The sequence below is a fragment of the Conger conger genome, chromosome 3 (assembly GCF_963514075.1).
Source record: "Conger conger chromosome 3, fConCon1.1, whole genome shotgun sequence".
Taxonomy (NCBI): Eukaryota; Metazoa; Chordata; class Actinopteri; order Anguilliformes; family Congridae; genus Conger; species Conger conger.
The window spans coordinates 70378644-70392240 of record NC_083762.1 but is presented as its reverse complement, the minus strand read 5'-3'; the positions used below and the strand labels follow the sequence as shown (position 1 = coordinate 70392240).

The 13597-nt window shown below is 44.6% G+C and overlaps 1 protein-coding gene across 4 annotated transcripts in view; it reads left to right on the top strand.

The window, feature by feature from the left end:
• The window catches only part of LOC133124200 (kelch-like protein 13), an 80339-nt gene that overhangs the window by 11183 nt on the left and 55559 nt on the right, over positions 1-13597 (top strand). For 2 of the 4 annotated variants that reach the window (XM_061235179.1, XM_061235180.1), the window contains exon 2: positions 1405-1491. In XM_061235179.1, coding sequence (XP_061091163.1) covers positions 1427-1491 — 65 coding nt within the window. In that variant the 5' untranslated portion in view covers positions 1405-1426. The remainder of the gene's footprint in view (positions 1-1404; positions 1492-13597) is intronic. The other 2 variants (XM_061235181.1, XM_061235182.1) reach the window with 1 other exon arrangement.

Here is a 13597-nt window from a genome sequence, read left to right as displayed (position 1 = left end):
AGTCTGTAGGTATAAATAACTATGGGCAAACTGTTTAGGAGGGTTCATTTAAATATGGCCTTTTTTAATGTTTCAAAACTGTGGTGTTGGCCTGTTGAAAGACAGGCTTAAGTATATGTGGACTGTTTATTCATCTTTTCTGAAGGTGACAGCATGCAGGTGAATTGCTAAATTGAATAGCATAATGCCATGGCTCTTCGTAGCGAGGTATAATTGCATCGTATTCAGTAATTGTCAAAGGGAGTAAAATTAAGAAGCAGCCTCATGTTTGACTGAACAGCTTAATCAGAAAATTATAAACCCTTAAAGCACTTCAACACTCTCATTCCAATTAGCAAAAACACAAGACAATGACTGCTAAAGGATTAAAAATGTCAATAGAAATTGATCAGCATGCTCACCAATATTAATATTTGAAAACAATGACTGCTGTATTCTATCCATCTTCTTTGATTAAGGTAAAACCATTTTGAGTTTTGCGTTATTAATCCGAAATGCTTCGCCAATTTAATTCCAGTTAACTGAAGCATGGAGCAAATTAATTTGAGTTTATCGGGCATATAGATGTCTCATTGTTTTGTTCAAGCTGTTGTTTCACATGTGCTACACTGGTTCATTATTTGCAGTCTTACAGTGTTGGAAGAGGTGCTTTGATTCAGGGGAAAAATCCTCTTACTTTGTTCTGGGGGAAGGTAATTGTTTCTCGTGTCCCTGACTCCATATTTTGTTCTTGGATGCGACTTCATTTATGTTGGATTACGGCTGAATTAGACAATAGTCGTTTGTTCCTTCTATATAAAATTCATTTTTTATTGCACTCTGCACTTGTGTTGAATTCACAGCCATAAAACACAGGAATGAAAGAATAAATGCAACAAATGGGGCCAAAATCGCCAGAAAATACCCTCATCTAAACAAATACAGCTATAGAAGTGGCATCATGCAGCATCAACGTCATTATAAACAACATTCTCAGTAATACGTCCGTAATCATAACCAAGTTATCATGTCCGCACTCTGTCACTGGAATAGCAGACGGCCATAACTTCAAATGATAACCGTAATCATAAAATGTCCTCCCCACCATCAATGCATTGTCATCTAATTAGACTTCATTGCCCATACATCATTCAGCCTCAGCTGTGGGCAAGTTAAGCAAATTTACTGCACTGCACGTTTGAACAAGTTGCCCACTATGTTAGGTTTAGCCCAACATTTTTTTATTCTCTGTCAAGTTTGAGGGCCTTAGGAACGTGTTAAAAATACGTGTTAATTTATTTGTGGATCAGCTGTAGGGTTTGGGCATTTAAACTGTGAAATTCAAACCCTCACAGACAGTGGCAGCCATGTTGAAATGAAGGCAATGGTGTCGTGGCTGAGGCATGTTTCCCTTTTCTGTTTCAGAGGAGTGGTTTTGGGCGAGGGTATGGACCACCCTGTACACAGAGGGGAGATGATGTCCGTCGGACTCCACGACAGGTACTGTGCAATGTACGTCCCACCTCTCTTCCTCCTTTCGTAGCTTTTACACCACGTCTGACTGTTGTTTCAAGCGATTTCTACATGTCTATTCCATGCCATACTGTGTCAGTTTCATAGTTTGTGGTCAGCAGAAGGGTTAGATTTGCAGTGCACTTGTCCTGTAAAATTCTCCTGACGCTGATTTAAGGTACCTGACTGGGACCCGCAAAGTCGGTCGATCCCCGGTGTAGCCACAATATGATCCGCACAGCCATTGGGCCCTTGAGCAAGGCCCTTAACCCTGTATTGCTCCATGGGAGGATTGTCTTCTGCTTGGTCTAATCAACTGTACGTTGCTCTGCATCTGCCAAATGCCATTAATGTGATGTGTATATATCAGGACAAATGATGCGGTGTAAAATATAAAGGCAAGAAACTTTGTTGAAAAGAAAGGCTAACTTGGTGGGACGGTTAGAAGCGGTGATGGTGCAGAATGGTCGCCGTGGTGAACTTTGGGACTTTGACGGAAATGTGCTGTATGAGCAATAACAAAAGCACGCTGATTGGGTGAAGGAGTCTCGGTGAGATTCCGGTTGAGCACAGGGGGTCTGTGACCGTCTGAGTTAATACTGTTCTGATTATTACAGGGTGAGAAGCAGAACTGGTGCGGACACGAGCTGTAATCTTTTGTGTAATATTTGTCATATTTGTATCCAGAGGAGAAGTGTCTGGGGCTTCAGGCCTTGAGTGCCAGACAGAAATTCGAAGGCTTTGTTGTGTTTCTCTGAAATCCTGATGACAGGCGATGTGCAGGTTTTTGTGGTGTGAGGAGCCTTGCGCTCTTTCTCCCGGTTTGGAAAGTGCGCCTGTGTTCGTAACCCGGTAACCCCGCAGCTGGCGTGCCCTCTATCGGGGCAGTAAGTGGACTGTCATGTGACTCACGGCTGATGCGCGGCCAGCTCTTTTCACTCCGCAGTCCGCCAGCTGAACCGCACGGTCGGCCAGCTGAACCGCACGGTCAAGCTCCTCTCTCTGTGAATGCCTACTCATCGCCCTGATTATTGTGTGGTGATTGGTCGATGAAAACCATAAATTAAAGCATGTAAATTTAAGGATATTTCTGCTTATGGGTCAGCAAGACACTGTCCTAGGCAATGGAGAGTAGCTAGGTAACAAGTTGTATTTTTTTTTTGTGTTGTGAGCTCTGATTTTGGTATGAAAAAATAAATAAAATGAATAAACAAGCAAATGCAAATGGATGAACTATGTCCTTTATTCTTTCAGCTTGTTGGCATGGGCAGTATCGTAAGGAGCCTGCCTTCACTGGTTATGAAATAATGTGCTTGGCAACATCAATCTGATTTGACCAAGAATAAAATCAAGCCCTTATTGTAACACTCAAAATGGCTGTTTCCTGTTGCGGCCTCTGCAGCTTTGTTTGTTCTTTGTTTGTTCTTTGTTTTTGGGCAGATCGCAGGGTAATGCTTGTGTTCTCCTGGCTATCGCCCTTGTTGCATTCCAGGTGGGAGGTCTGTCAGAATCTCTTAACTCTGAGCATTTCAGCAGAGGCCCAAAGGCAGTTTGGATAACAACACCCTTCAGTTTGGCTACCTTTCAGAAGCCATGACAGGGGTATGAACGGTGAGCCTGTGAGTTTTCAGAGGACACTGGGGGCCACCCTGTATATATTAATCTTTGACTGTTTTCTCACATTTTAAACACAACACAAGTACAGGACACTGGCTTTTTTATTCTCTGAGGGCTTTTTTTATTTTTTATTTTATGTTCTTTTCTTCTTTTTTTTTTTAAACCCCAGTTTTGTTGGCTCTGTAGGAGCTGTATTTGGTACTATGGTCGGTTGTGATTAGTGGTATAATCGGTTATGATTAGTGGTATGATCAGCTGTGATTAGTGGTATAATTGGCTGCAATTTAGTTCTATCATTGGCGGTGATTAGTGGTATAATCCATGGCCGACATTGGCTCAGGAGGTAAGGGCAGACGTAAGGCAGGCAGAGGGTTGCCGGTCCGTTCCCGCCCTGGGTGAGTCTCCCTGAGCAGGACTCCTAACCCCCAAATGCTCCTGACGAGCTGGTTGGTGCTTTGCATGGCAGCATATCACTGTTGATGTGTGAGTGTGTGTTTTGAATGGGTGAATGAGAAGCATCAATTTGGATAAACCATTTAGCATTTATAATCCGTTATGAGTAATGGTATAACTGGCTGCGATTAGTGGTGTAACTGGCTGCGATTAGTGGTAGAATCGATTGTGATTGGTGATACTTGCCTGTGATTAGTGGTATAATTGGCTGCGATTGGTAGTTTAATTGGCTGTGTTTGGTGGCTTAATCGGCTGTGTTGAGAATAGAATTGGGTAAAAGAAATGGAGGGGAGCCTGGAATAGTTGCAGATGATGTGTTGTTAATGTCGTCTTTAATGTGCCGTAATGGGTCTGCCTGAAACGGACCCAGCCTAAAGGTGGCTGGGCTAAAAACGATCAACTATTCCAGAAAATCTGTGTCTGAGTTGGTGCCACGCAGGCTTCAATCGGTCTGCATTGAGCCACGCCCTCCTTTCTTGTGCAGGGAGTTTATATACACACACATGCACTCACTTTCTGTCTCATTCTCTTTCTCCCCTCTCTTTCTCTCTCACATACATTCTCTCTCCCTCTCCCCTCTCTCTCATCTCTCTCTTTTTCTCTCTCTCGCATACATTCTCATCGCTCTCTTTCTCTTTGACATACATTCTCTCTCTTTCTCTCTTTCTCTCTCTCTCGCTCGCTCTCTCCCCCCCCCTTATCAGTGTGAAGTTGGGCTGTTCGCTGCTGGGCTACCTCACAGCTCACAGATGTGGGCGTGTAAGCGTTTCTCTGAATGGAGAGGGAAGTACAGACTCTGCCTGCTCTGTTAGAGGATCAGGGTTCTGCTGAGCTCAAAGACCTGTTCCTGAGCTGCACCATGAATTATTTACCTCTGAAACTTTTCCCGCATAGAAAGAACGGGTCCTTCAGCAGCCTGGTGACATTTGGTAATGTGGAATGGCTCTTAATTACGGCACATCAGAGAGCTAATGGCCTTTGTGTCTGTCTGTGGAGGGCACTGCAGCTTCCCAGAGCCACTTTTCTCAACATCGGTCCTGAACGACCTGGGACGAGCCAATAAAAAACGCTTTCATGGCTTAATATATCACGTACAAAGAGGCTTCTCTTATGAATATTTGAGTGAAGCCATTTTATTAATTCTCTTTATTAAATGAGTGCTGGGAATCTGGAGCGTGTGCGGGCTATTGCCTGGCCGTCTGAACTGGCTGAAGTGTTTCTCCAGCTTGTAGTTATGTGACCAAATTGGTTCTTTTGAGGTCCAAGGGCATGGTATTTGTGTGTGTGTGTGTGTGTTTGCACGGTGAATAGAAGCTATGAGAAGAAAATGTGTTCTAACTCTGCCTCCTCCTGACCTCAGACTTGCAGTGAGGCCTAGATCTTTCAGACGGGTGATTCCATGCCAGTTCGACACACCTTTGGACTGCGTCATCACAGATTTCAGTGAGATGTAGCCGGCTGATTTGGCCTCCTGAGAAACCTCTGGAACTGAAATTACACTCCTCTCGGATTATTCATCCGATTTATAAATTAATTTAATTTATGAGCTTTAATTGATGTCGAATGGGGAAAGATTGGTGGACTTTTTATAGCACAGCAAAACAAATCAATGGACCAATGCTTGGTTTTCTCTGTGGAGTCGGCTGCTTGGACTGATGGCCTTGTTTGTACAGTTACCTGACAGTGAGGAAGGAAATGAATGTGACCCATAAAGGCGATGTGTCGAGTGCCAGGAACTGGAGGACGATGGTGTGTGTATAACAGAATCCTTTCGGTTCATTTAGGGTGCTGCTTACAGCAAGCAGAGAAAATATGGGTCTGTTCATTCATTGATTTCTGAATATTGTTACATTGCACACTCCCGGAGATAAAGGGATCGGGATTTATTGCCCGAGTTTGGTGGGATTTGTAATGGCAAAACTGTAATGTCATTCATAAAATGTACATGCATAACATCATGTACATGCATGTGCATTTGTAACATGCTAAGAAATAAAAATGTAACATAATGTGGAGAGGTTGTTGTAAATATGTGGCCAGCTGTCGTGTCCCGACCTTGCCTGTGGCCCCCTGTTCCGGTGCATGTGTTTGATCCAGCCACACTCCCTGGTCCTTGTGTCCAGTGCAGGGCTCAGATTTTGGGCCCCTGTGCTGATCCGGCCCCTTGGCCTCATGGAGCCTCCAGGCGAGCCGTCTCCTGCCTGCCAGAGCCGGGCTCCTGTTGCACCAGGGTTGCTAGGGAACCGAAAGGAATCCGAGCGCACGTTTTCGTGAATGAGAAATCCGCAGGAAGATTTATCCTGGCTGCCGGTGGTGATTTGACGGAACCGGTGGACTTGGACAGTGGATTTGTTTTGTGCTTGTTCTGAAAATCTCTTTAATAAATGTATGCTCGGAGCCCTTTCTGTCCTCGGAGTAGGCCCGGGCACCCCAGGCCTGGCCAAAGCGGTGTTGTAATTGAATGATGTGTTGTTGCTCGCAGGCGCAGTGCTTTCGTAACCTGGACGGTGGATCTGTGCCTTTTTAACCCTCAATACTGCGAGCACAGCCCCTGCCCCGCCCACAGCCCCGCCCACAGCCCCGCACACAGCCCCGCACACAGCCCCGCACACAGCCCCGCACACAGCCCCGCACACAGCCCCGCACACAGCCCCGCACACAGCCCACAGCCCACAACCCACAGCCCCTGCCCTGCACACAGCCCACAGCCCACAGCCCCCGCCCCGCACACAGCCCACAGCCCCCGCCCCTCACACAGCCCACAGCCCCCGCCCCGCACACAGCCCACAGCCCACAGCCCCCGCCCCGCACACTGCCCACAGCCCACAGCCCCCGCCCCGGGCACAGCGTTCCTCCCGAGGCATGCCGGGAGCACTGCAGTACTGACTGCGCTCTGAAAGGGTGTGTGTAGCTCACTGTAGCTTGTGGAGCGAGGGGTTCGGCTGCCCTGTGGATTAGCCTAGCCTCTGCCCCCCCCCCCCCTCCCTCCAGCATTAGGGGTTTTGTCATATCATCAAAAGGGCGTATGTAATCTCCACCCACCCCCGAGGATCAGCCCAGATGGTTCCGCCCTCTCAGAGCTGCTATAAATGGCCAGCTCCACTCACAAGGGTTGGGGGGGAGGGGGTTGGTTAAGCCTGTCCTGCAACACTTTCCCGTTTCTGACTGGCATGTCTTATCTCATTCTGATCAAATGTGTCTAATCACTATATGGTCAAAAAGAGAAAAGTAGACAAAAATCACCTATCCACTTGCTTCTAACTGGGTCATGGCATTGCCTAATGATTCTATCGGGACAGGGGATGGGCAGCCCGTAGCATAGTGGTTAAGGTAAATGACTGGGACACGCAAGGTCGGTGGTTCTAATCCCAGTGTAGCTACAGTAAGATCCGCACAGCCGTTGGGCCCTTGAGCAAGGCCCTTAACCCTGCATTGCTCCAGGGGAGGATCGTCTCCTGCTTAGTCGAATCAACTGTACGTCGCTCTGGATAAGAGCATCTGCCAAATGCCAATAATGTAATGTAATGTAATGTGTTGGTCCCAGGAATGCAGAAGTGTGAGATCACAAAGAGAGTGCAGAAGCCCCTTAATCGGGGAGCTGTGCCGTTTTGCCTCCACTCCCGCTCGCCTGCCCATAGGTAGTGCACCTGGAGGGTAAACGCGGTCTGTGCCAGTGCCGTTGTGAGGGAAAAGTCTGGGACACCATCTTGTTTGGTTTCAAGCTGAGCTGCTCCTGCCCTGTGTTCGTACGGAAGCAGGAAGCTACGTTTTGAAAGCTGAACCGAGAGGAGATTTTCTGCTGCTGAATAAATGCTGAGTTGTGTGTACATTGAGCCTCTATAAGCGAATAGAAAACACCGGTCAGCATTTTCACAATCCCAACATCCACATTTTAGCAAGTCATTTCAGCTTGGGGGAACCTACACAGATGCTCTCTTCACATTTATTCAGTTACTGCTGGTACAAGATGGTAAGTGACCAGGACATTGACCCCCCCAGAATCCAGAGGACACTGAGTCCACACCAAAGCTGTCTCTCTAATAGAGCAGCACCATGGAACAGTTTCATTGAATTCCTCATGATTAATTACTGGAGGAGGATTGAAACCAGCTCCGTCATGTTTCACCTTGTCTCACCTGAAAGGCCTAAGGGGCATTCTGTGTCTTCAAAGCACGAATAACTTGGACTATGTGGGGGGCGCATATCAGCAGTGGTGTTTGGGGCTTTTATTTTAATTTTATATATATTAATATTTTGGTGTTATGTTATATAAGTGCATGGTTATATTTGTAATTGATCGTTTTGCTGTGGTGAACAGGGAATCTATAAAAGATTCAATGTGAGGTTTCCACAGTCGTACTTAAACAGAGTAATGTAATTCAGCATGTCAGTTAAATAAATGTAAATGTATAGTGTCATACAGCATAGAAATCTGTGGACTACATTCAAAATAACTTAATCCAAGCACAAGGTGTTTCTGCAATAGACGGTTAACAAATCCAAACAGCCATAAAAGCTACTTGGTGTGTTCAAGTATAGTTGCAAAGTGATAAATGGTGCAGATTCAAAGATTTAATTGCATAATATTTTAATACATTTGCATCCATTTGCATGGCTGCAAGTGTATTATGAACCAACATTGACACTTCAAAACGAAAAGGAAAGGCGTAAACACAAAATGTAAATTGTTTCACCAACTTTACAGCGTAAACCTGCATTTATAAAGGATGTATTCACTGCTAAAATGAAACACGCTAGCATCAAGCGCTACCTGGTTTACATACAACGCTGTATATCCAGTGATTTATCACTAATGCTTGTCAAACTGATAACGGTGGTGATATACCAACAATTCACACTTGCTTGAAGGGCTGCTTTCTTGTTTTGTTTTTCTTGTTTTTTTTTGTGATGAGATTCTTTGTTTTAGTTTGTTTTCCTCCTCCTTCCAAAAATACTTTCTTAAAGATTTTAGTCTTAATATGACAACTCTCTGCTTGAATTGAACCAATGCCTTTTTATTATTATTATTATTATTTTATATCCCTATAGAGTGCTGCAGGTTTTTAGTGTTTAGGAGAAACTGGCCTGTTTAGTTGAAACCTAAAATTAGTCAAAACTGCGAGTACCTCATTTTCATTGAAATGATATACTGTGGAGGAGTAAGAAACGATAGGAAATGTGGGGTGTCTGGGGCAGGAAGCTCCAGACTGGGGCCTTGGGACTGTCTGAGCCAGTTTCTGAGCCAGTGTGGGTTTAATGAAGCACAAACATACAGTGGAGTCACACACTCAGTGGAGTCACACACTCAGTGGAGTCACACACTCAGTCGAGTGAGTCACACACTCAGTCGAGTGAGTCACACACTCAGTCGAGTGAGTCACACACTCAGTCGAGTGAGTCACACACTCAGTCGAGTCACACAGCTGGGACCCTGTTCATCATAATCATAATGATAATAGTCATTATAGTCAACTTGCACAACAATAATAATACTGAAAACTACTGCCATTTATGAACATTTGAAGTACCAATTTGTAATGCAAGTATTTTTATTAAATAAATGGTTTATTGTCGATGGTAATATTTAAAGGATGTATTGTGGTTTGTTAAATTTACAAGCCATTTATTTTACACTGTGATGAGATTATACACTGGGCCTGAATGAAAACCTTTGGCACATACAAAACCAACAATATGAGCGTTCATTGGTTGTGTTATTGGTTTTGGATGTGCTGAAGGGATTTGTACATGCTCAATGTCTTCATAAATCACTGTTCTGAAATGCCTCGTTCTGCGCATTACCCCTTTGTGGCCAACAGATGGCGCGTGTTCATCTGTTTATTGCCGTGCCCTTTTTGTTCATTTGAGACAAACGAATTAGAGTAGAGGAGACGTTTCCTTATGAGTGAAGTGATTTCTCTCCCCAAGGGCTTCTAAACGGCACCAATTCAAAACTGTGGGTTTTGAAAAACCATGCTTCTCTGTCTCTGGGTTAAAAATGTCATTCTTCTCCATTTATCATAGTCGGGGTTTCAAGGTTTTATCAGGGTCATGATACGGCGTGTCATAGAGGTACTGTAATGGTGTATGAGAGGTTGTGGCACTTGACCTATTAGAGCCTCTGAAGATAAAGCAGAATTTAGTTTCAATACGAGAAATCTCACCCCTGCTGAAACATGTCTGTGTTAATTTTGCAGTTACAGGTCCATTAATTTGTTGCCTGGTGGGGTCACTCACATAGTTAACTGTACTAATAATTATGTTCTATCATCATTATTACAGCTTGTGGATATTTGCTTGTGTTCGGTGTGCGTTTCCTATTATCTTGCAGTAAACGCTCGGACAAAGAGGGAACCGGTTTAATCTCCTTTTCTGGGAGCTGCGAGACCAAGGTGAATTGATCTTGATTGATTTCTTCAGTATGACAGCTAGAATGGAAATGGGGCCCAAGATCTGAATGCAGTTCTACTGCCGTAGCTCACTACTCGCAACCTGGTTTTTCTAGACAAACTTATAAGCATAGAAGACTGAGATTGTGGCAAAATCGGTGTGTGGTACATTTAAATTCTGTTCTTATTTGCGCAATTGTATTCGTTTGGCGCAAAGCACAAAACGGTCAAGAAGGTGGATAATGCAGGAAGGGAGGCGTATTAATTATATTCAACATTTATGAATATTTTCAAATGCCTGCCGAAAGGTCTAGTGATGGCCCACACAATCCACCAAATGTTGTTTTTTTTGTGCCATTTAGAGAAGCCATTTCTGGTATAAACACCAAAACTCCCTGACCTCCTGTTTATCTCTGCTTTTATTATCTTTATCTTTTTATGCAGCACAGAAACGCCTAATTCTGCGTACACGTACGCCGTGTCCTATTCCAGGGGTCACTGTGATCCTCTCCAATTTCTCCTCAACAATAGCTCCATAGGGCCCTGACAATAAAATCCAATTCATATAATAGCGGACAGCTGATGGGAAGTGCAGAAAAATAGTACTGTAAAATATTAGATTTGTCACCAAGACGGAAATAAATATGAAACGTGCTCTGAGCCGGGCCTGGTATGATTCATTGCATGCACAGAGGCAGTTGTGTGGAACGGCACTTCTGCATTGGCTTCTTGGCATGATCCGCAGTGACTTTATAGCCTCTATCAGCCAAATCTGATTCTGAGTGTCTCAGGTGAGGGATAACGTTTGCGCCGTCCCTGCATTGATATTGTGCTTTTACTCTGGCCCGATCTGGGCATTCGTCATCTGTTTGACCGCTGAGGCTACGCTAATGGGCCGACGTTAGCTCAGGAGGTAAGAGCGGTTGTCGAGCGGTCGGAGGCTTTCTGGTTTGATCCCCCACCCTGGGTGTGCCAAAGTGTCCCTGAGCAAGACCCCTTCCCCCCCCAAATGCTCCTGACCAGCGGATTGGTGTCCTAGTGTCCGAGTGAGATAAAAAGCGCGATATAAATGCAGTCCATTTACCATTTACAAATAATGTGGTTGCTAACTTGGAAGACCTTGTGTGGACTGCCCAGTAGTTTTTACTCATATGTAATCAGAATCATTGAATGCGATGGATTATACTGCATCTCTCCATTTAGGAGGGTTAAGTGGGGAGAGATGGTTTGACCTTGAGTGACCTTTGAAACACGCATTCTTAAGGGACCCGCATACTCACAAGACAAGATGTAAGAATAATGCTGTAAGAATGTATGGTTTTTAAAGATGGTGCACACATTTAATATCTCTCATACTTACCCATGCCACTGAATTCATAAATGATGGTCCGTACTCCCAACACAGCAGGTCACAGTGAGGAAAGTTCAAAGTTCAAGGCTGTTGATGTAAAACCTTGTCTGCAAGCACATCTTTCATTGCGTACTTACGCCGATATTTTAAGCGAACCATGCAAGGTCAGAGCAGGTGATTGGATGAATGTGTTCAAGTGTGTGTGTTTGACGGGTGTTTTATCTAACGCCGAATCGTGAGTCATTCAAAGCATTAACTGAAGGAAGAAGAGCTATGGAGGACGGTGTTATGGTAAGTGTGGTATGGTAAGTGTGCTCAGCAGTACTTTGGGTTAAGGATCATTGCATCGTGTTGATGCGAAGCTGTGCTGTAGATCGAACCCAGATCTTCCACATCTCGTTCTTTTATGTCACATAGGTACGTGCACACACAGTCGTACTGCTGAGTTCATGCTACAACGTTTGCCAGTGTGCTATGTACATTTTGAGGGTGTGTAATATGCTATTCTCATCTCCTCGTTTGGCATTATAGCACAAAGTCAAACGGCAACCTAATTTCCACATTGATAGAAGTATAGATGCCACGTGGCACACCTCAGCCCATCGTATCAACTGCAGTGTTGTCTTGTTGCATGATATAGGTCAGTTCACTTTAAATGATCACGACCCTGATATTTCATTCAAGCCGACTTGAGTTAGGATTGATTTTAGGATGCGATGTCACATCAGTACTATACCAAAGACTTTGGTGCGGCTCTGAACTCTTGGGTGGAAAGTGTCCGCTCGCATAAAGGGTGCGTTGAAATTTTCTATATGATGTTTGATATTCATCTCTGAGGTTTTATTTGTGATGCATCATAATGGGACCCTTCCGTCTGTCCATCCACTTAGTGCCTTTTCAGTTTGTGTAATCCTGTCCCGTTCTCTTGGCTGGTTTTGAAAAGACTGTAGCGAAAAGCTCTGACAGAGCTGTCTGTCACTCTTACAGTAAGTGCGGCTCAGTGGTTGTCCTGCGCTCATACAGCCAGGATTTCACACTGCCCCTTCTGGTCACATATGAGTACTGCGACCAATATGACCTAAGTTAAAAAATGACATGGCTCAAAAAACATTTCGTTCTCAATGGAAATATCACTTGACATTCTCACAGGTGACCCTGCAGCCCCACAGTGGTAATTTATATGACTCAAAATGCCTCTCAGGTTAGTTGGGAGTTCTCAGAAATGCACTTAAATCTTAAAAGCCACTCGCTAATCACTCTGACAAATTCTTACACTTGAGGGGAATTGCCGTCTATTGTTAGAGCTTTCAGCATTAAGAGCTTTTATTGATGCCTGATCTTTCAGGGAAATAAGTTTGACTGTGGAGTCACATTTACTGGCTTGAGGATGCAGTGCATTTGCAGGGTTGTCTGGGTGACCCAGTGGTCCAAAACGCATCTAAAAGAATCATGGTATGTGTTGTCCTTTTTGGCAGGTATTCAGCAACATGGCTGCTATGAATGTATGCATTAAAAGCACATCAGTGTATAAATGAATGATTTGACAGTTGGCCATTTGCTGGGCCGCCACCAGCTTCTTGGAGTTCCTACAGCTGCATTCCCAGCTCCTTACTCCTGAGGGAGCTTTTTCTGTGCCTCCTCACTTGTTGGGCAAACCGTGAGTACCGCTGTACTTAATAGTGAGGGCAAAACCAAGCGGCGCGATTGGACGTTTTGGATTCTGAAAAAAGTGTCCCGGTGAGTCTGGCACAGACGTACAGGGAATGTCTCCGTTCCCTCAGAGCCCTGGCTTTTCCTACATCTTTCACAGCCAGAATAACATCCAAACAGTTTAATTTCAGGACATCGGAGGGTGGAGGGGATTCCTGCGATTACGCTGGCTGTTGTGAGCGTGTGGCGGCCTGGTGCTTGTGTGCCAGTTGTTTGGCTTTACAGGAAATTGCACGGTTTTCTTGTGTAAACAGCGGATAACGGTTAAATCCTGTACATGGCAAACTGCTGATTCTGGGTGCGCAGAATTTGTGATCCAGAGGATATACTGTGGAAGAATGCTGCTGTGTAATCTCTCCATGGTTCTCTCAGGCCCCAGAATGCCTCACCAATGTATGCGTATTGATTAGGGTTGCGGGGAATTACACACGCCCCAGTATGGTTTTCACTGTGGTGAAAGCCTCGATTTTAAAAAAATCTAATTTTGCCTTTCAGTATATTGCATCAATATAAGAGTTTATGGTGAATTTACTGTTTGCATTAGTCTACATCCATCAACATGTCAGTGTCCAATGGGAGTCATTGT